The sequence below is a fragment of the Mustela nigripes genome, chromosome 6, assembly GCF_022355385.1.
Source record: "Mustela nigripes isolate SB6536 chromosome 6, MUSNIG.SB6536, whole genome shotgun sequence".
NCBI classification, from domain to species: Eukaryota; Metazoa; Chordata; class Mammalia; order Carnivora; family Mustelidae; genus Mustela; species Mustela nigripes.
Window position 1 is genome coordinate 45,545,149 of NC_081562.1, and position 22,838 is coordinate 45,567,986.

General features: G+C 36.3%; 1 protein-coding gene and 1 non-coding gene across 2 annotated transcripts in view; one reads left to right on the plus strand and one right to left on the minus strand.

Moving 5' to 3' along the window:
- TBC1D15 (TBC1 domain family member 15) overlaps positions 1-22,838 on the minus strand; it is a 71,573-nt gene that overhangs the window by 30,758 nt on the left and 17,977 nt on the right. Inside the window, exons 2-5 of the mRNA XM_059402448.1 lie at positions 17,738-17,836; positions 17,068-17,142; positions 9,728-9,866; positions 4,514-4,724 (exon numbers count right to left, since the gene is read on the minus strand). Of these exons, the coding sequence (XP_059258431.1) occupies positions 4,514-4,724; positions 9,728-9,866; positions 17,068-17,142; positions 17,738-17,836 (524 nt within the window). The remainder of the gene's footprint in view (positions 1-4,513; positions 4,725-9,727; positions 9,867-17,067; positions 17,143-17,737; positions 17,837-22,838) is intronic.
- Positions 5,697-5,802, plus strand: LOC132020978 (U6 spliceosomal RNA). Its single transcript, XR_009405168.1, has one exon. It is a non-coding gene; the product is annotated as a U6 spliceosomal RNA (small nuclear RNA).

Here is a 22,838-nt window from a genome sequence, read left to right on the forward strand (position 1 = left end):
TGATGAGAATGAAAGAAGGAACTATGGGTGCACAGCTGGCCCAGCCTCATTCTCTCTCTTATAAGGCTGCACATCCCTAGGACTTCATGACTTCATTAATCTGTATGCTAAGGCCCTTAATTCGTTAGGGCAGTATTAGGAAGAGAAGATGGTCACAAATGCAAACGCATTATGCAATCTAAGTTAACCAGAGACAAACGAGAATATGGTCTGACTCTCTCTGTTGGTTCTGAATTGAAAAGAAGACAAGAAGGGTGACCCTGGCTTAGACTGCTTGGCACCCCAGTCAGGCTGCAGAAACCAAGGTTTTCTGGCACTATTCTTCTTCCTTCTAGTCTCTACAACAATCTCTGGCCTCAGGAATGTGACTCTGGAAACATGATTTTGCTTGAAATAACTGCTCTGGGAACAGGAAATGAGATTGCCGTGGCTAACATCTAATAGAGTGAAAAACCAAGAATACTTGGGAATTTTCATTTCTTTGGAGTTCAACTTAATTGAGAATTCCATTTATTTAGATCACAACTAAGGAAATAAAGAATAAGGATCTTTAATATTTCCCTAAGAATTTGACAGAGATGGCTTACACAAATATGGAATTTTCTTAATGTCAATGACAATTTATTTGGAGTATCTATATTCTACCACTTAGGCTCAACATATGATCTCTGGTGAGTTCTATCGTGCAATATAATTGGGTATAGTTTATGATGGGAAAGAGAAGAGGAAGAATTTATTTTCAGCTTAGGATACAGAGGGGCCTTGGAGATAAAATATCTGATAAATTATTTTTATATATTTCAGACCATCTAGGGGACAAAGAATAAATTAGCCCCCAGTATCAAAGAAAAATACACAGTGGAAAAGTGGCTGGTATTAGCAGTGGTTTTTGAAGAACTCACTTTAGGCCATCTCTCTCTACCACCACCCCGACAACCACCCCACCCCACCCCCGCCCACCAAGAATGGCCATAACCCTGGTTGACCATAAATTGAACAACAAAGCTCAAAAGGAAAAGACAAAAGAACAGGTATGGGGGGGGGGGGTTCATTCTCCTTTGTTAGTTCTTCTCTTTGACCAGGTCATTAAAGGTTGCAGTTAATCACTGATGCGGACATCATGTCCCATTTTATCCTCCCCTTAATTTCATTCTCTCTCAGAGTTCAATTACTACTGACACACAAAACAACTTTAAAAATATCCTATTCTATGCTGTTACAGTTCTACACATCTCTTATTTGGAGTATTTATTGCAGCTAAAATGCTAAATTTATTTGCATAAGTAATGTCTGTTTCTCCCACAATAGTACAGACTTCATGAAGGCAGAGCCCATATTTTTTTTTATTGCTTTTTCCAGCAAGTTAGCACAGAGTGTCTAGAACGTAAGAGGTCCTCAAAAATAAACCTGTTGAATAAAAAATTAAATGTATATATGTAATATTTATATATATATGGAGGAACACCATTCCCATGGCTTCCTGTATTTAAATGGAAAGATGAACTTCTATTAAACTCTCCTTTTTGCTAGGATATATCTGATACTGAGATCAGCAGAGAGTTAGGTGCATGCTTGGCATAAATTATCCTTTCCAGGTGCGCACGCATCTCTCTCTCTCTCTCTCTCTCTCTCTCTCTCTTGGATTTGCCTACCAACATAGAAGGGGCTTTCCAGTCTGCTTTCATTCACATCTATCGGTCTATCCTCAATAGGAAGACCTGTAGTTGTTCAAAAATGATAACCAAGTGACTTCAAAATTACATTGGAGTGAATTATTATGACGCTGCACATCTAAACCTCACCAATAATGATATTTTTACCATCATCTGATTCCTATATTTGCTCCTTACTTTTGTTTCCTTTTCTGCATTTGTAAAGAAGTTTCATTTACAACCCTCATTAAAACACCACCAACACACATTCAAGGTACACATACTCTCAAAAGCACCTAAGTGATTGCTGAGTCTATCACTGAACCCATCCAGGATACAAAACTCTCTAATCCCTGAGCTACAACCTGTTTCTTCTAATTGCTCTTTGGAGTCATACAAAACAAATCCATGGTATAGTTCTTATAACAACTCTTTCAAAATTATTTGTAGAACTGGTTAAGTACTATGCCATTTATTCATTCCACTAAAATTTATTGTGCAGATATTATGTGCCAGGTACTGTGGCTAGGAACCTAATGTAAACAAAACAGATGTAATCTCTGCTTTTGTGGGCATACATTCTAGAGTAGAATACTTAAAAAGTAAAGAGTTAACATTATTCTATTAAGAATTATGATGCAAACAAGGAAATGAGACAATGAAAAAGAAATTGGGGTGGGAACCTACATTACATGGGAGGGGTATCCAGATAAGCCTCTCTGAGGAAGTGACATTAAACTGAGATCAGGATCAGAAAGGGAGAAAAATAGTCCAGGCAACAAATAAAACAAACAAACAAAAAGAACACAGCCTACATACAGGACCCTAACTCAAGAGTCTGGTATGTTTCAGGAACGGAAAGAAAGTATGTGGCTAGAATATAAAAGAGAACAGCATGAGGTGAGACTTAAGAGATAAACAGAGTTAATAAGGCAGTGCAGGACTCCATCAACCCTAGTAAGTTTGGATTTTATTTAATGTTGCACCAAAACTCCTCCTCTGTAAGTAAAATCTCCACATCCTTCTAATGTTCTTCATACCTCTCTGATCCCTCTCAATACACACTGGTCATCTTTTCTATACAGTATAGTCTAGTACATTTAACACCAACCCTGGTTCTCCAAGGTAAACACCAGTAAAGGGTAGAGAGGAACTACCATTTCATCCTCAACATTATGCTTTCATCAATGGTCTCAAATTGAATGAACTCTATTCTGACAGTTACAACACAACACTGACCGATACAGAACTTGCTATAGTACTAAACCCCCCAAGCCTTTAACACCTGCTATTCAACAACCAAACCTTTTGCTCTAATCATGCCCCTCTTAAAATCTACTTAAACCCCCTACCACCACCCCCAGGTGGTAACCTATTCAAAGCTTCCCACTTCAAGATTCAAGACCCACATGCTGCCAACCAGGCCTAACTTTCTTACGGATATTGGTACCAATCTACACCTAGTGCCAGCCAGAGATGTTCAAGATGGCAGGAGGGAGAATTTCGTATCAGAAAACACAGCCAATATTTTCCAACTTTTGGATGACCACTATATTTATATAATCTAAATTTAGATATATTACACTATTATAAAGTGACATTATTAATAAGGTTAGCACTCATCCCTACAGTTCCCCAAGCTAAAAACCTCAACTTATCCCTTCTTCTCACGTCCACATACCACTCAATCACAAAATCAAACCCTAAATATTTTTCTCCAATACATCTATCTTTCCTGTCACTCCCCTAATTCATGCTACTATAATCTCACCTAGATGACTGGAACAAACAGCTAAAATGATTTACAAGATCCTCATGCTCTGACATTTACTCAGCTCTCCAGCTTCATCTTTAAATTTGGTTCCCTCTGTCTCCCAGTATGCAGACCTGCTATTCAACTACTCTGTTCTGATTACATCATGTTTTATATTCTTCCCTCTATCTAAAACATCTCTTCCTCTAAATTAATTTCCTTCTCTTTTGTGCTAACATTTACTCATTTGTCAGGTCTAACACAGATACTACTTCCTCCAGAAAGTCTTCCCTGAATCCCACCCAAACCCTAGTCTGAATGAGGGACCTTCTTCACTTCCTAGGATCTCGCAAAGCACCTTGTACTTCATCTTAAGTTTTATTGCCATTTACTGGTTGGCATCCTTCACAAAACCATAAACTCTGAGATATCCAGGAACAGCCTGTTATGTTCACTACTAACTATAAAGCAACTAGCACAGTGCTCAGAGCTTTGATACTCAATATATATTTGTAGGAAGTGAAAGCAAGAAAGAATATGAGAATATAAATGCACACAGGTGAATGAATGAATGAATGAATGAATGAATAAAATATATAAATAAATATATATGTATACACACATGCACACACAAAAATATATATAAAATATATATAAATATATTCCAGATTTTTGGAAAGTGAGAAAGCCCTATCTTCCACACCTATAAAAATTTTATAAAGGCCTTAGACTTGCTGTATTTAAATATACAACATTACAAATAAAATTCTATCTTTAACAGACAATATGTAATAAAAGGTTAATTGCCTAAATATATAATCCATAAGTTACTGATGCATCATCATTCATTTAAATGTGTATAAAAAATATGGGACCACTCTTTTCTTTAGAACAGTAATAAGGTGATAAGTTGCAGATCCAAAGCACCAAAATGGCAAAATTTTATTCAACCACTCATCCAAAGAAGTCAATATCCAAGAAAGAACAATGCTGCTTGTGCCCTTGTCTGCACACAGGTCACTGATGCCCAATGACAAGTAAAAACTGTCTGTCTTGGGACCAATACAACAATCCAGTTTCAATAAGTAGAAAATAATTTGATACTTACTCACACAATACCACATATTTTTCAAGAGAGTCAATCAGTAGTTTGCTATCTCCTTGATGAAAGTGCAGAGCAGGGAGAACGACGTCATCCTTTAGACAGAATACCAAATACGACCAGCCCATACCCTCTTTGTTTTGCTTGATTGATTTCAGGTCTGTCAAACTGAACAGGAATGACCATTTGCTTTTCCCATTTCTATGACTTGGAGCATCTTAAAAACAAGAAAGTGGGGCAAAATATTTTTGTTCACCCTTTCAAAAGGTACTGACAGCGCTCTTCATGACTGCCTAACAGATAATAGTTGAACCTAGAGAATGACTATAGCATTCACGTTACTATGGCTTCTACCTGTATTAGAAATGGGAACATACATTTTCTTAAAAGAATAGTTCTGAAAATAATCATCTTACTGCAATACAAAGTGAAAAAAACATTATCTCTATTTCAAGTAAAAGCTTGTCCAAAAATGACTATGGCTTTGGAAGTATGCGGGCTGGATTCAAATTATAGCACCACCATCTTACTAACTGAATGATCTGGAGCAAATAAGTGAAAATCTCTGAGCCTTGGTTTCTTCATCTGTAAAAATGGAGATAATTATACTTACCTCCCAATGTTACTCTAAGAATTAAAAGAGATCATACCTTTCACTAATTAGTATAGTGCCAATTATATAGCAAATACTCAATAAATGTTACTCTTTTCCACAGCCCACTCCCCCCATGCCCTGCCAAATACAAATGGCATGATGCTCCTGGAGAGTCATTAAAAATAAAACAAAAACCCTTTACTTCCTCACTTCCTTTTACAATTATTTTTACTAGACTACACTGAGTGAAGGTAAATACACTGGTATAAAAAAATAACACCGGAGGGTGCCTGGGTGGCTCAATGGGTTAAAGCCTCTGCCTTCAGCTTAGGTCATGGTCCCAGGGTCCTGGGATCGAGCCTCACATCAGGCTCTCTGCTCAGCAGGGAGTCTGCTTCCTCCTCTCTCTCTGCCTGCCTCTCTGTCTATTTTTGATCTCTGTCTGTCAAATGAATAAATAAAATCTTCAAAAAAAATAATAACAGTGGAGTAAATATACCAACAGACATTTTATTTGCAAAAACCCAAAGAGCAGTGGGGAGTTGAGGATGAAAATATAACTAAGTTGTGAGTTCTTCAAAGAGAATGAATACAGTGCTTGCTTCAGCAGCACATATATAAAATTGGAACGATACAGAGAGGATTAGCATGGCTCCTATGCAAGGATGACACGTGAATTTGTGAAGCATTCCATATTTTTAAGAAAAAAGAATGAATATATTCAATCTTCCACAAATTCAATCTACTAAAGTAAGACCTCAGTTCAATCCAAACTATAGTAACATAAATTATTTCCTGAGTTTGAGGGCTAGTTACAGAAGATTAAAAAAACTTAGGTTTGTGAACAATAGTATACCTGATAACAAGCAGCTTAAAAAATACATAAATAAATAAAACTTAGGGGAAAAATGTTACTTTCCCACTACTACTTATAATTTCTATCCAAAAATGCCATTTTTACCTATTTTAACTTGGACATAAGCATATCGTATCTCCAAAATTTTAAAAATCCATTTCTCTAATGTTATTTCCTAAGAACAGTTACACTATCCTGTTATTCAAGATCTTAACTCAACTCCACACTATCAGCTCCACAAACATAAACTGCATAGAAGATACGTGCTTACAGAATTTAATAAAAGGGTAGATCAGTGTTGACCTGCATATATGTCACCTTCCTATAATAGTCAGGAAGACCATAGCTCCATCAGCTCCAACAAACAGATCTCCTAATATGACACAAAGAAATCTACAGCGTACAGAAACTCTACCTACAAAAAATACATGCATTATCACTATTTCATGGACACTTAAGTATCATTTGAAAGAAGTCCAGAAAGACTATGAAATGATTTATCTCTACAGTATCCTGCCTAGGTTCCATAACAGTTCAGATGATGCACTCACACCTAAGTCTGATACTAGATTAAGTGCCACGTGCCCACTTGACTACATCATATTTCACTGGAATTTATATCAGAGCTCTTAACACCACTACAAGCTAATATCAAAGTGAAAATTCTAGAATTCCAATGTCTTCCTGAATCATTTACATGTGAGTGTATTTAGGACTACTAGATTATTTGCAAAGACTAAAAATACTTTCAAAGCAAATGAAAAACTAGATATAGACAATTTTTAAAATTAAGTTCTTAAATTACATAGAAAGACTATAAATTAATGCAAGAAAATCATATGAAAAATATAAATACCTGCAAGCTATATGAATTATCAGGAGTTTGTGCATATTCAAAAGTAAAACTTTTACACATATTTTTCCCATGTTAATGGAAGAAACACATCACATATGAAATAGAAAATGCCTTATACATTTCCTCACTTGAAGCTCTGATAAACAATGAAAGAAACATTACACGTCAATTCTGGAAGCCCCTTTAGTACTTGAACATAATAAGCTTCATGAGAATAAGAACTTTAATTTGTTCATAATTATATTCTCAATGCCTAGAAGAGTAACTAGCACATAGCAGGTACTCAAAGATGCAATGAATAAATGAATAATCTAGTACCAAAGTCAACATTAAAGAAACCTGCAATTTAGTCTACCACCAATACCTAACCGAAAATAGGGTTACAAAAAGAAAACTAACAAATTCGAGTTAACTCAAAATTTCCCTTTCTCTCTTAAATAGGTAAATAAAACTAATTAGTTCTGTGGCACCTGGGTGGCTCAGTTGGTTAAGCACCTGCCTTTGGTCATGCTTCTGATCCTGGAGTCCTGGGATCAAGTCCCACATCAGGCTCCCTGCTCAGCAGGGAGTCTGCTTCTCCCTCCCATACATGTGCCTGAATGCATACTCTCTCTCTCAAATTAATAAAAATCTTTAAAAAAATGAATTATTTTGATGAATGATGTTGCCAAATACATGTAAGAAGTATCGCCAACACAATGACATGGGACAACTAGCCATAACAGAAGAAGAGTAAAACTAAAACAGTTCAGTAAGTCCCTATATGTCTTGAACAGAATTAACACCAAGGACATGACATTTTATTTGGATGGGTGTACAGAATATGATGGTAGTCTGTTGTTCTGGGAAGAAACATTTTTAAAACATTTAATCTGGTATATGAAAACAAAGAATTGTAATACAAACTCTTAAAAAATATAAAGAAAGTTAAATTTTTAATAGTCAATTTTTTAAGTTTTGTCCCAATTTCCTGTCACACAAAAAAGTAAAAAGTATAAAATAGGAAAACTATACAATGATGAATAAAATTAGAAAAAATGCTTTTTAAACATATAAAAATGTTTCATAATGGCATAAATTTGAACTCTGAAACATCAAGTTCAGAAAGTATCTCCTTTAGGAAGAACTTTTTATGAGATATAATTGGATGAGATAGTCTGGGGGAAGAACGGATGGCATGGGATAGAATGTACTATACTTCATAACTCCTGACAAATACGTGCCATGTATGTATACTGGGCCATATTATGTTCAATACCATTTTCTACTACTGTATACACTCATAAATTTTTTTCAACACTAAGAAAAGAAAATGTCTCCTTAACTTTTATAATAATTGATAAATAAAGGCTCTTTATAAGTCACAGTGCATGGCCAAGCCATATAAGCAGTATTTACATCTGTGGTTTTTTTGCTAAACTACACAGTTACACACAGGTTCTCAGTTCTGCACATTAAAATCAACAGGACAGCATTTAAAAAAAATACAAATGCCCAGTTTCCATCCCAAGAGTCTGATTTAATTCATTGGGATGAAACACAGGCATTAGTACTTTTTAAAAAATATCAACCTCCCCAGGTTATTTCAATGTGCAGCCAAAGCTGAAAACTGCTAATCTAAAAAGATGTTTATTGTCAGATTATGCTCTTCTCATACACGTAATGCTTCTTTCTTTTATGGAATTCTGAAAACTCACTCCCTTGCTCTTTCCAATTGCCTGACATTTTCATTTTCAAGAAATCAACAATATTAGGCAACAACAAAGAAAAAAGGAACAATTCATATAACTTAATCCTGAAAATCTAATGTAGAGCAGTTAAAAATCACTTCACATGCTAAATATACTAAAACCCTGTGGTCTTATCTTAACACTTAGTATTGTTTTGGTAAGAACCTTCCCTTTCAATAGAAAAAGAATGCCAAAAAGGAAAAAAACAAAAACCAAAGCAACACACCGGAATGACCTGATTTTAATTCACCAAAAGCTTATGAGTTACTATTAACTTCTTAATTGCCACTGTTTCCAAGAAATGATATAGTACAAAGTTTAACTATTGTATATGAGAATGATTCCCCAGGCCATACATGAAAATCAGATTCACTGGGTAACAATGATGTATAAATGTAGCATTACACATTCTAGCCAATTTTGGCCAGGTTTTCTGAATTGGGAAATGTGGATAAATCATAAACTCAGACTAAAGTCAGCAAGAGATTAAATGTCCTTTTAGTTATAAAACACAAATTAATCAATAAGGAAAAAAACCATTTTAACTCTGTATGAGTATTTACTATTTTTAAAGGAATCACAAATAGATGTGACTACATCATTAAATGGGCTATCTAAATCATATTTGGTGTAGTATATATGTTCTATCAGGCTGTTAGCTTGGCTCTTTTTTGTTATCTACATGTAAATTATCACCACAAAGCAACACAGATTTAAATATACACATGTAATACATAAAGGAAAAAAGTCACTGGACATACATAAATGGGAGACTATAATGAGCTGTCAAGGTCTCAGTAAGAACTGAAGTTAGAACAGTATGATTTAGTGGTATACTCCATCTCCCCCTGGTGCTTTAGGATGAAATAACATGATTTTTTTTTTTTTTAAGGCTAGAAAAATGTGCATGAGAGAAATCTAAAGCAATTTTTTAAAGTGTTTCTATTTTCTGCCATGAATAACTACAAAACAGAATATGTATTTTTAAGGACTTTTTTTTTTTTTTACAAAGTTACAACCAACAAAAAGATATGAAGAGGGAATATAACTAAAATAGGAGTTCAATGTATTAAAGCACCAAATCATCCTTGTGATAGAGAAACATTAAAGAATTTTCTCTGCACTTTTATTTTTATTATATTGTAGCAGATCAGTTTAAGATTTCAAAAGATTTACTTCATACCTCCAGTGGTATGTGGTTTCTTTTTAGATGGAACTGTATTGACCATGTCCCACTCCGCTTCATAACTGTTCAGATGTTCCGACCCCCGATGACCTCTTTCCTTTGGGGCCTGTGTCCACTCTACAACTGAACTGGAATCCTAAAAAAAAAAAAAAAAAATACATATAAAATATTTAGGGACTAAAACTAGAATTTAATTTCATTTAACAACATATTCTCAACTTCTCCATAAAGTCTGGAGATTATGACAGACATCACTGGTGGGAGGACCAACCACTATTTCCTATCCTTTTCTATCTTCACCTACCCACTCCATCCCACCACTTCTCCCCCCCCCCCCCCCCCCCCCCCCCCCCTCCCATGTGGTCACCCCCCCCCCCCATGCCCCGCCCCCCCCAAGAAAGAAAAGCTTGCCCATGCAGTTAGTGTTGCCAATGAAATAAAAGCAGAGGTCAACTGCAGGGCTTTTGGAAATGCTTTTGCTTTCCCAATAAAAAAGCCTCAACCCTATTCCACTTTCCCCTATTTTGAATGTAGCTATGATGCCTAAAAATATGGCAGCCATGTTATGACTGCAAGAGAAAAAACAGGAGAATCATTCTAAACCAGTAGATCTGTAGTTATTTGAGAAAAATAACCAAGGTAGCAATTTTATTTAAGCCACCACTGGTTGCATATTTCTCAGTCAAAATTTGCTAAGAGCTACAAATAACATATCCACATGTATAGTTCTACAGAACTTAACATTTTAAAAGAGAATAAAACCAAAAGTCTAAAATTGAATATTAATAATTTAAATAAAAATATTTAATTCCAGGGTGCCTGGGTGGCTCAGTGGGTTAAAGCCTCTGCTTCAGCTCAGGTCATGATCCCAGGGTCCTGGGATGGAGCCCCACATCGGGCTGTCTGCTTTGCAGGGAGCCTACTTCCTCCTCTCTCTCTCTGACTGCCTCTCTGCCTACTTGTGATCTCTATCTGTCAAATAAATAAATAAAATCTTTAAAAATATATATTTAATTCCTATACAATAAAAGGTAGCAAAGGTAAGTTAAAAATAAACAAGACTGGGTGAAAATGTTTTCAAAATGTACAGAAGACAAAAGAAAAACATCCAGACTACAAAAACAACACCTACCAAATTATTTAGAAATAGCCAAATATCAAAACAGAAAAACAAATGGTATGCACAAGCAAGTCAAGAACAAATATGAAGGAACAAGCACATAGAAGACATCCAACTTTAGAAACAATCAAAGAAAAATAAGTTAAGGAGTGCCTAGGTGGCTCAGCGGGTTAAGCGTCTGCCTTCGGCTCAGGTCCTGATCCCAGGGTCCTGGGATGGAGCCCCACAATGGGCTCCCTGCTCAGCCAGGAGCCTGCTTCTCCCTCTCCCACTACCCCCCTCCCGCCCCGCTTCTGTTCCCTCTTTCGCAGTTTCTCTCTCTCTGGCAAATAAATAAATAAAATCTTCAAAAAAAGAAAAGAAAGAAAGAAAAAGAAAAAGAAGTAGCTTGGCTTGTTGTGTCTGACTCTTGGTTTCAGCTCAGGTCAGGATCTCGGGACCTGAGATTGAGCTGCACATTGGGCTCACACTCGGCGTGGAGTCTGCTCAAGATTCTCTCTCTCCTAGTCCCTCTCATTCCTCCTCCACCCCTCCCCCTGCACATACACACTCTCTCTCACAAATAAATAAAATCTTAAAAAACAAAACAAACAAACAAACAAAAAAAAACTAAAGAAACTTGTGATGCCTGTGTGGCTCAGTCGGTTAAGTGTCTGCCTTGACTCAGGTGGAAGCCCTCAAGCCCTGCCAAGAGGCTCTCTCCTTGCCAGGGAGTCTGCTTCTCCTTCTCCCTCCACCCCTTCCCCTGCTTGTTCTCGAAATTTCTCTCTCAAATAAATAAAATCTTTAAAAGAAAAAAAAACAAACAGAAAAGCAAGTTAAGATGAATTTCAATTTTTTGTCCCATTTAAGTAAAAAATAAAAATATGAAAGACAGTGTAAAGACATAGGAAAAAAAAAAAAACTAGGTCTCAACAGACCAATAATGAAATGTGTACAGATGAAAGTCTGGCAAGATACACTAAACAGGGACAGATAAAGAACAGGATTCTAGTAAAGCAGGACTTGGATTTCTATTGTTTGTATTACTTGAATATTTTTACAAGAATGTACTCATGTATTGCTACTGTAATTTTTCAAAAAGGAAAATCTGTAGGAACAGAAAGATACTATAAAGGCACAACAAAATGAAGAAGTAGACTGAAAAAACAGAGAGGAAAACTGAATAAATGAAATCAATGGGGAGACTTAAGAAGCATCTACAGAGCCCCATCAGCACAAAGGCTTGGAACTGGTCGATCAAGTACTTCTGGAAATTAGGATAGAGTTCAAGCTAAAAAGAGTACTAACAAAAGTCCAAAAGGCTAGAGGTTACTTGTTAAAGAAAATAAAACAGATTATCTCTGGATTAGGAGAAACCAAGCACACTGAGCAAAGGGATAACACACTGAAAACAAGAATTAATTAAAAGCCCATCTATATAATGAATAAGTGAGATTCCAGCTCTTTCTCCACTCAGTTCCCAGAACACTGGCATCCAGGTATACGCTCTCCAGGAAGGAATCTGCAGGAATCTCAGGCAAATGACTAGCCCAAGAGAAAGGATCTAATTTTAACATTAGGGATTCCCCCAAGGGATTACCAAGCCTACCCATACCTACCTATACCTACAGAGGATAGTCGATCACTTTTTTTGTGTCTGCTGTTAAATAATAAGCACCACACCACAAAGATCACCAAACATCAAAGGCAAGAGTCTACACAAAAAAAAGTCCAAATGAAACACGGAGAAAAAAGTCAATTAGAAGAAATAGATTATATAGAGATAAAAACATCTTAAAACTACCTTTAAACTCTTTAGAAATACGGAAAGATATATCCATAAAGATCAGGATGCTATTTTTAAAAAGGACTGGAAAAGGGACACTTATAATAAAATGTCTTAGAAATTTAAAATATAGCAAAAATGAAAAAGGCAACAGAAGAACTGAAAAATAAAATTAAAGAAACTTAAGGGATTCCTGGGTGGCTCAGTCAGTTAAGTGCTAAGTGAGTTAAGTTAAGTGAGACTTCAGCTCAGGTCATGATCCCAGGGTCCTGGGATCCAGTCCCACATCGGGCTCCCTGTTCAGTAGGGAGTCTACTTCTCCCTCTGCCTGCCACTCCCCCTTCCTGTGCTCTCTCTCCTTCACGAATAAATAAATAAAATCTTTAAAAAAAAAAAAAACTGAAGAAACTTGGGATGTTTGGGTGGCTCAGTTGGTTAAAAATCATCTGCCTCTGGCTCAGGTCCTGATTCCAGGGTTCTGGGATTGAGTCCCATTTCAGGCTCCTTGCTCAGCAGGGAGACTGCTTCTCCCTCTACCTGCTACTCCCCCTGCTTATACACTCTTTAACAAACAAATAACATCTTAAAAAAAAAAAAAATTGTACCACCTCACACAAGTCAGAATGGCTAAAATTAACAAGTCAGGAAATGACAGATGCTGGCGAGGATGTGGAGAAAGGGGAACCCTCCTACACCATTGGTGGGAATGCAAGCTGGTGCAGCCACTCTGGAACACAGCATGGAGGTTCCTCAAAGGTTGAAAATAGAGCTACCCTACGACCTGGCAATCGCAATACTGGGTATTTACCCTAAAGATACAAACATTGTGATCCGAAGGGGCACATGCACCCGAATGTTTATAGCAGCAATGTTCACAACAGCCAAACTATGAAAAGAATCTAGATATCCATCAACAGATGAATGGATTAAGAAGATGTGGTATATACACACACACGTGTGTGTGTGTGTGTATGATGGAATACTATGCAACAATCAAAAGAAATGAAATCTTGCCATTTGCAACAATGTGGATGGAACTAGGGTATTATGCTGAGTGAAATAAGTCAATCAGATAAAGACAACTGTCATATGCTCTCCCTGATATGAGGAATTTGAGAGGCAAAGTGGGGAGCTGGGGGATAGGGAAAGAAAAAATGAAACAAGAAGGGATCGGGAGAGAAACAAACTGTAAGAGACACTTTTTTTTTTCCCCCATGAGAGACTCTTAATCTCACAAAACAAACTGGAGGGTTGCCAGGGGTAGGGAGTAGGGAGAGGGTGGTTGGGTTATGGACATTGGGGAGGATATGTGCTATGGTGAGTGCTGTGAAGTGTGCAAGCCTGACAATTCACAGACCTCTACCTCTGGGGCTAAAAATACATTATATGTTAACAGAAAAAAGATAGTTAAAAAAAAAAAAAAAGAAAGAAAGAAAGAAAATGAGGAATGATTTGAAAAAAATGGAAGGAACTTCCTAGAAAAAATACACACACATATACACACACACAGAATTAAAAACAGGAAAGAAAGGATTAAAAAAGTAGAGGACCAATCCAGGTCTAAAGAGTGCAAGAAAGAAAGAAAATAGAAAATGGAGCAGAAGAAAAAATCATCACGGAAATAATTCGACATTTCTTACTAACTAAAAAACACAAGTTTCCATATTAAAAGAGCCCATCAAGTGCCCAGAACAATGGATTAAAAGGACCACAAAGGCTACTATGAGGACATCTAGAATACAAGAAACAAAGAGACAATCATGAAAGCTTCTAAAGTGAAAAAAAAAAAAAACCATACAATGGATCAGGAGTTAGAATGTATTAGACTTAATATTAATAAAGGAAATTAGACAAATGTAGAGCAATAATGTTAAAAAAATACGTGGGAAAATTTCTTTTCAACTGTAATTCTATGTGAGCCAAACTATCAATTCAGAATTAGGATAGAAAGTCTAAAGAAAGTAATTTCTTTGCTCCCATACATCCTTTTTCTCAGAAGCACCAGAGCTGCATGAAAACAAAGGAGTATACCAAAATAAAAAACAGCACAGGATATAAGAAATGGGGATAAAAATATGAGGAAGAGGCAAAAAGAATCTTCAAGACAACTGCCACACAGCAAACCGAAAGGGCAGCCAGTTCAGAACAAGCTTGTAAGGTGGTTCAGGAAGAAATGTCTCTAGAAGGTGAAAACTGGAGGCACCTGGGTAGCTCAGCTGGCTGAGCAACCAGCTCTTGATTTGGGTTCAGGTCATGGATCTCAGGGCCAGTCAGGCTCTGTACTCAGCAGGGAGTCTGCTTGGGATTCTCTTTCTCCCCCTCTCCGTCTGTGACCATCTCTCCCAACTCATGTGAATGGCTCTCTTCCTCTCTCTCAAATAAATAAATTAATCCTTAAAAAAAAAAAATGAAATCCAAAGATCATATACATGTTGAAGTATTTTGAGAAGAGGGTTGTCTGGGTGGCTCAGCCAGCCAAGCATCTGCCTTCGGCTCAGGTCATGATCTAGGGTCCTGGGATCAGAGTCCTGCATGGGACTCCTTGCTCAGCAGGGAGCCTGCTTCTCCCTCTGCCTGGGAATCCCCCTGCCTGTCCTCTCTCTTTTCCTTTCTCACAAATAAATAAATAAAATCTTTTAAAAATAAGAAAATAGATATTTTTGAGAAGATATGCAGAGAACTGAGCCTGAGTTTCAGGGTGAATTAGAGATAAAACAGAAATCTCTACATTCCACAGTAAGTCAATATACAATACAAATGGCAAACTCACTGCTGTCATATAACCCGACAATTCCACTGCTAGGTTTTTAAGAGAAAAATATATGTCCCCACAGAAACTTGTATGTGAATGTTCATGTCAGCATTATTTAAACTAAAAAAAAAAAACACCAAAATTCCATCAACTGATGAATGAACAAAATGTGGTATAGTAGTCCTTTCCACCACATATCCATGGTTTCTCTCTTCCACAAAGAGTTATCTGTGGTCAGAAAGGTCCAACTAGAAGCAGATGATCTACCTTCTGACAGTATGTACATATATTTAATAGCCTAACACCACATCACAATGTCTATGTCATTTGCCTAACTTATAAATTTTATTATAGGTATGCACAGGAAAAAAGACAGTATGTATAGAGTTCAATACTATCTGTGGTTTCAGGCATCTAATGCAGGGGGGTCTTAGAATGCAACCCCCATGGATAAGGGGAGACTACTGTATTTCCATAATTGCAATGCTGTTCGGCAGGTGGGCAAGAAAGCAAGAAAGAGAGAGAGTGAAAGAGAAAGAGAAAGAAAGGAAAGAAAGGAAAAAGAAAAAGGAAAAGGAAAAGAATGAACTGAGATATGCTATAACATGGATAAACCCTGAAAACAATAGGCTAAGAGAAAGAAGCCAGTCATGAAAGATCACATATTGTATGATTCCATTTACATGAAATGTCCACAACAGACAAATTCTCAGAAGCAAAAAGTAGATTACTGGTTGCAAGAGGCTGGAGTTAAGTGGGAATGAGGGGTATACTACTAAAAGGTAGAGTTTCTTTTTTAAGGAGGAACGGAAGTGTTCTAAAATTAGATACTGGTAATGGTTACACAACTCCATATGTATTAATACCAGTGATTTACACACTTTAAAAGAGAAATACTATGGCATAAGAATTACAGTTCAAAAGAGTGATTTTATTTATTTTTTTAAAAGATTTTATTTATTTATTGGACAGAGAGAGATCACAAGTAGGCAGAGAGGCAGGCAGAGAGAGAGAGAGGAGGACGCAGGCACCCTGCTGAGCAGAGAGCCCAATGCGGGACTCAATCCCAGGACCCTGAGATCATGACCTGAGCCGAAGGCAGCGGCTTAACCCACTGAGCCACCCAGGCTCCCTCAAAAAAGTTATTTTAAAAATGGCATTCCTGGGACGCATCGGTGGCTCAGTGGTTTAGGCCTCTGCCTTCGGCTCAGGTCATGATCTCAGGGTCCTGGGATCGAGCCCCACATCGGGCTCTCTGCTCAGCAGGGAGCCTGCTTCCCCCTCTCTCTCTGCCTGTCTCTCTGCCTACTTGTGATCTCTGTCTATCAAATAAATAAATAAAAATGTTTAAAAAAAAAAATTGGCATTCCTGGGGTGCCTGGGTGGCTCAGTGGGTTGAGCCTCTGCCTTCGGCTCAGGTCATGGTCACAGGACCCTGGGATCAAGACCCGCATCGGGCTCTCTGCTCAGCAGGGAGCCTGCTTCCCCCTTTCTCTCTGCCTGCTACTCTGCCTACTTGTGATTTCTGTCAAATAAATAAATAAAATATTTTAAAAAAATAAAAAAAATAAAAATAAAAATAAAAATGGCATTCCTTACACTGGAATGAATAAATGAATACGTGAATGATGAATAAACACATAAACAAAAAAATAAAAATAAAAGTGGTACTTCCTTTAGCCACTCCCTTTAAGTACCTTTCCAGCATAGAGAATACTAGAAGAATCTAAAGCATCATCCAATGGTCTCCAGTCCACTATTACTTCAGCATCCTGGAAAAAGAAATTAGGGACTATATTTACTATTCAGCAGCATCTTACATTCTCAGTTACCTATTTTTAATTCCCTGAACCCAAAATGAAATTATTAAACCCTTAAATATTAGCATTTTAAATATGCAATATCATAACTAAACCACTATTTGACAATAAATGTTATGTATATTTTTAAATTCTGCTTATTTTTCATGACAAAAAATTTATAATACTGAAACTTTTATATAAGTTTTTAATATTCCATGCCACTTTATGGGTCTATTGGAAATATTTTTTTCCTTGGGTGCCTGGCTGGCTCAGTCAGTGAAGTACAAGACTCTTGATAAGAGGCTTCTGAGTTCAAGCCCCACACTGATTGTAGAAATTACTTAAAAATAAAACCTTAAAAAAAATTTTTTTAATAAAGCACCTTTTAACATCATTTCCAAGTTAACATCATTTTCATTTTAACAAACATTTTCATGTTTCATTTTCATCACTGTTCAATTACAAAACTTACCTTACACATAAAATTCAAACTTATTGATAATGCCCCGAAGATAAACCACTGCCATAAACAATTATTAAATAAAATAATTTACTAAAAGCATACCTTTTCTAACACACGTAATATTCCTGAGATCAAGCTGTCTTGGTCATTGGTTTTTCCACAAGATGAATGAATATAGACCCCTTCCTGTTCATATATAATCTGGAACAACAACAACAAAAAAATCACACCATTATTATACAGTAATATTTTGACATTTGTTTAAAAAAAATTAGATGTTTTCATACAAAGCCACATTCTGATTATTTCATATACAAACGTATTATTTTAAAAATACCACTCAGGCTTAAGAGCACTTCAAACTAAGATAAATTGGAAGGAAGTTTGCCGTATGGAAGTTTGCTTGTTTTAGCGATAAGCACAATCTTGATCATCTCCATAAACAAAGATGTCACATTAATTAATACATGTCTCAAGTGAACTCCACTTAAAATATATTCTTAACGTTAAGCAAGATACTGGTTTCAAACTGAAAAAGGCCATGAAAATATTCAAAAATAAGAACAGATGAAATACAATAAGGAATCAATGCTTTCTAACCATTCCTAGAACAGCACATGTTTTACACTAAGATCATTTCAGTGAGTTTTGTAGCACAGTAGCATAGAACTCAGGGAATAATATGGGAGTTTTCAAGAGTAATGATGAGGGGCGCCTGGGTGGCTCAGTGGGTTGAGCCTCTGCCTACAGCTCAGGTCATGATCTCAGGGTCCTGGGATCGAGTCCCACATCAGGCTCTCTGCTCGGCAGGGAGCCTGCTTCCTCCTCTCTCTCTGCTTGTCTCTCTGCCTACCTGTGATCTCTGTCAAATAAATAAATAAAATCTTTAAAAAAAAACAAAAACAAAAACCCAAGATAGCCTTCAATGAAATAGTTGTTAAGCACCAGACCAGCATTAAGCAGAAGGCAAAAACTGGGGACGGTATGGTATGAGTTGGGAAGCAGTGAGAGACAATTCTGTACTGTTTGCATAAAAATAAAAAACCTTTAAAGTACACAGATTTACTCACAAATGTGCATAAAGATATGCTAGAGACAATTCACAATACTATCATTTATAGCATCAGGCTGGGTGAGGGAGGGAGGAAAAAAGGAAAGTGAGGGATCTAAAAACCCACACAGAGTGAAATAATGAAATACAGCCTGGGACAGTCATTCTATGGGGAATACTATTTGGAAATTAATAAAGGAAACGATAGATCAAATGATCAAACATGGAAAAAAACTGCCAGTTATATATAGTATGATGACATTTTTTTTTTTTTTAAAGCTTCTCTAAATCACTGTAAAATACCCAGAACAAGTTCTGGAAGGACACACTTTAAGATGTTAACAGATTACTTGTAAAAGAGAATGGGATACTTAAAGACTGAAAGAAAAACTGTAATTGTCTACGTTAATGCCTCTAACCTACTTGACTATTTCGAAGTTAAAATACAGTTACACATTGCTTAGTAATAAAAAACAATTTTAGGGGCGCCTGGGTGGCTCAGTTGGTTAAGTGACTGCCTTCGGCTCAGGTCATGATCCTGGAGTCCTGGGATCGAGTCCCACATAGGGCTCCGTGCTTGGCTCGGAGTCTGCTTCTCCCGCCGACCTCACTCCTCCCATGCTCTCTCTCTCTCTCAAATAAATAAAATCATCAAAAATTTTTGAAAAAAAAATATTTTTAATAAGTAAAAAAGGAAATTGCAGCAGTATAAACTATAACCTTTGCAGACTTCACTTTATCAATTTCTAAAACAAGAGGTTAAACTAGATAATTATATCTGGGACCACAATATGGAAGTATGGAAAAGTTAAGGGAAAGAAATCCATTAAAATTTCAAGCTTGAAACAGAAACAGATCAAAGACATATCTGGAAAGCACAGGTTAGCATACTTTCACCTAAGTCTCAGCTAAAACAGTAGTTAAAAGCTTCACAGTTTTCAGGTCTCCTGAGTGGCTCAGTTGGTTAAGCCACCATTCTTGGTTTCAGCTGAGATTATGATCTCATGGGTCATGGAATCAAGCCCCACATCATGCTCCCCGCTCAGTGGGGAGTCTACTTGAAATTCTCTCCCTCTACCCCTTCCCCCAACACACACACACTCTCTCAAATAAAAAAAATAAATGTTTAAAAAAGAAAAAAAAAGGAGCTTCAAAGTTCTCATAGCAGAAGGAGGGAGACTCAGACCAGAAAAGCTTGGTATCATTAACAATGCAACCTAAGATTCTATGATACTATTAACACTAAACAGACTAACAGACTCTGGAACTTTAATACAGTTAGTGAATACTAAAGGACCAAATAAAACACTTTACCTAACTGAAGCAAATTAAAGAACTTTCTTTCCCATGCATATATTGGTCAAGTGTTACTTACTCTTCTTCATTTAAGAAAAAGTTGAGTTTCCTAAGTAATTCAGCTGAGAAAATATTTAAAAGCATTTAAGTACCAGGCATCTCACAAAAAAATCCAAGCTGCACTCATTCTGGGTTCTGTGTTCCTTAACTCTTTAGCACAAATTACATGGCTAAAAATCCACCACTCCAAACCCAGACTTAGGTACTGTCTTTAGAAAGCAGTCATGTTCAGCTTTCTCATTTGAAGGGTGTGATGTTAACCAATACAAATTACTAATTCTGACAAAAATAGAATGAAATTAATAAACTTACCTTCCTGAGCTCCTAAACCTTATGAAGTCTTATGAGATTTAAAGGGACCAAACTAGTTACATCAGTACAAAATTTATTTCAAATAGGAAACAACTGAATAACAGTTTTAACTATTTATTGTTTTCAAAGCATTTTCATCTCATTTAATCCCCAAAGATTTAATCCTCAAAAAATTGAATGTGTCAGAAATAGACCTTATTTCCATCTCTATCTTACAGAAGAATAAACTGTGATACAAAGCTGTTCAGTGACTTTACTCAAGACCATATGCATACCAAAGGAAGGAGTGGAGATTTCCCAATGCCTTTATCCATTAAATTTCAACTGTTACTGCCTCAAGAACCTACTAAAAAAAATTCCACGTGGCTTCCCTAGAGGAAAGCAGTTTCTGAAATTAGACACAGATGTAGAAAATAATGCTGCTTAGGACTAAAAACAATTTCTAAATGTCTTTAATTTATAAACCAATGCAGCAGCTAACTATTTAATAATATGATCTTCAAACAAAAATCTTTTGTTTTCTCCCATCTGTACTTCTAAATATTAAACATAAAAAGCTTAGTACTCCCCTTTATATCATCTTGGTTTGAATCACTGATTTTAATATAGTACTTCACTCTACTTTTGCGAGAGTGATTTTACTTTTTTTTTTTTTTACAGCCTATATCTGCTCATCACTCCAACTTCTGGGTACATGTGCCTAATAAAACACTACTCTACAGATATCAACTACCTTCAATAGCTCAAAACACAAAAACAGAAAGCCAACTAAAATTCTGATCTTACACAATATAAAAAACAGTATTTCTTCTTCCTTAGACTCTATAAGTGAATTGATTCCTGAGGAGTATCTCTGCCATAGGACATTCTGCTTCCTATCTCCATCAATAGTAATAATTAGAATTTGAAAAGCTATCTCCAAGCTTGTTTGATATGAAAAATTATTTTGTTACAGGGGATAATTATGATATCAGGCATTTCATCTGAAGCAATACATTTAGTAAAACAGGCTTCCAATTTCTTTCCTCGGGTTTTCTTCATAATCTCTAGTGCCAAATAAAAAGAAAAGTTAAAATTCTATTATCAGCACATAATGTTTCCATTAAGCATTACTTTACACAGCATTTGTATATTATCACATTTGATGTTGTAACACAATTAGATACGTGTTACCATCCCCACTTTGTAACTGAGAAAAAAATGCAAGGGACGTTAAGTGATTTGATCAAGGTTCTTATACTAGTCTGGGGCTGAGATCCAAAGATCTGCTGTGACAAGTTTTATTTGATCAAAGGATATACAATAACAAGCCAATCAGCATAAGGTGCATAATATAAAGACACAGACAAAATTATTCTAGTATACTATATGCTCATACTCCAATCTGAAGAAGTCAGCAATTCCAATACTGTGAACATGAGTAGGTCCTCTGTGCTACAGAAAGTAAAGAAAGGACACCAGCAATGCAATGCCTCTCTTTCTACTACTTAAATTTGAAAGAGAAAGAATTTCTACACTTTATAGGAAAACAAACTTAAGTCAGAAAGAAAAACAAGAAAAAAATCATATTCCAATGAAGTAAAAGGCAATGAAAACTAACATCAGGAAGTTGGCAAATGGTATTTGTGCTGCCAAAGCAAGCCATGGGAAGCTGGCAAATGGAAAGCCAGGAGAAGAAAAAGACTGAGACAAAAGTCTGTGCTACTAGATATGCACAGCATGTTTAAGACTCCTTTCAAAGAGAAACTCTCAGTTACCTGCACCAAGCATCCCTAATAGGAACACAATGCACAAAGACATCCCATGATTGCTACCCTAGGGACACAGGCACTGAATGTAAAAATATAACAGCCTAATCATTTCTCTAGCACACATATCTGAGATACTATAAAAAGTCTGTATCAGAGTCTCCAAGCCTAATAACTTACTAATTTATGATATTCTACAGTAGAACATATTATATGGCAAAAACATATCTGCAATACATCTCTAGTGAAGATATAAAGGGTGTTTTCACTTCATCTTCCAATTTATTTGGCAGGGAAAATGAAGTATGAAAACTGTATGCAACAGGATATATAGTTGTCAAAATGAGGATTTGGGTGGTTTGAGGTTTTGGTTTTAGGACCATGATTCCTGTGTGGTTCAATTTCTCGAAATCAAATACTGTGTTTGCTGAGGAATTTAAAATGAAACAGGAGAATAAACAAACTACCTAAAGAAAATAAGTATCAAATACCATAAAAGATAAAAAGTGCAAGACTAAGACAAAAAAAAACTGAAAGAAGTATCCAGTAATACTAAGTAGGGGACAGAAAAGAAGAATTTAAATACAAGCAAAAAAAGACAAGACAGCAGTGTTTTAAAAATACTAGTACCAATTACAAAATGCAAGAAAATAAGTACTATAAAAGTTACGACAGTGGTTAACCTGGGGGAAAATGGTACATGGAAGGTCTCCTTGAGGGGCTGTTAAGGTCTATT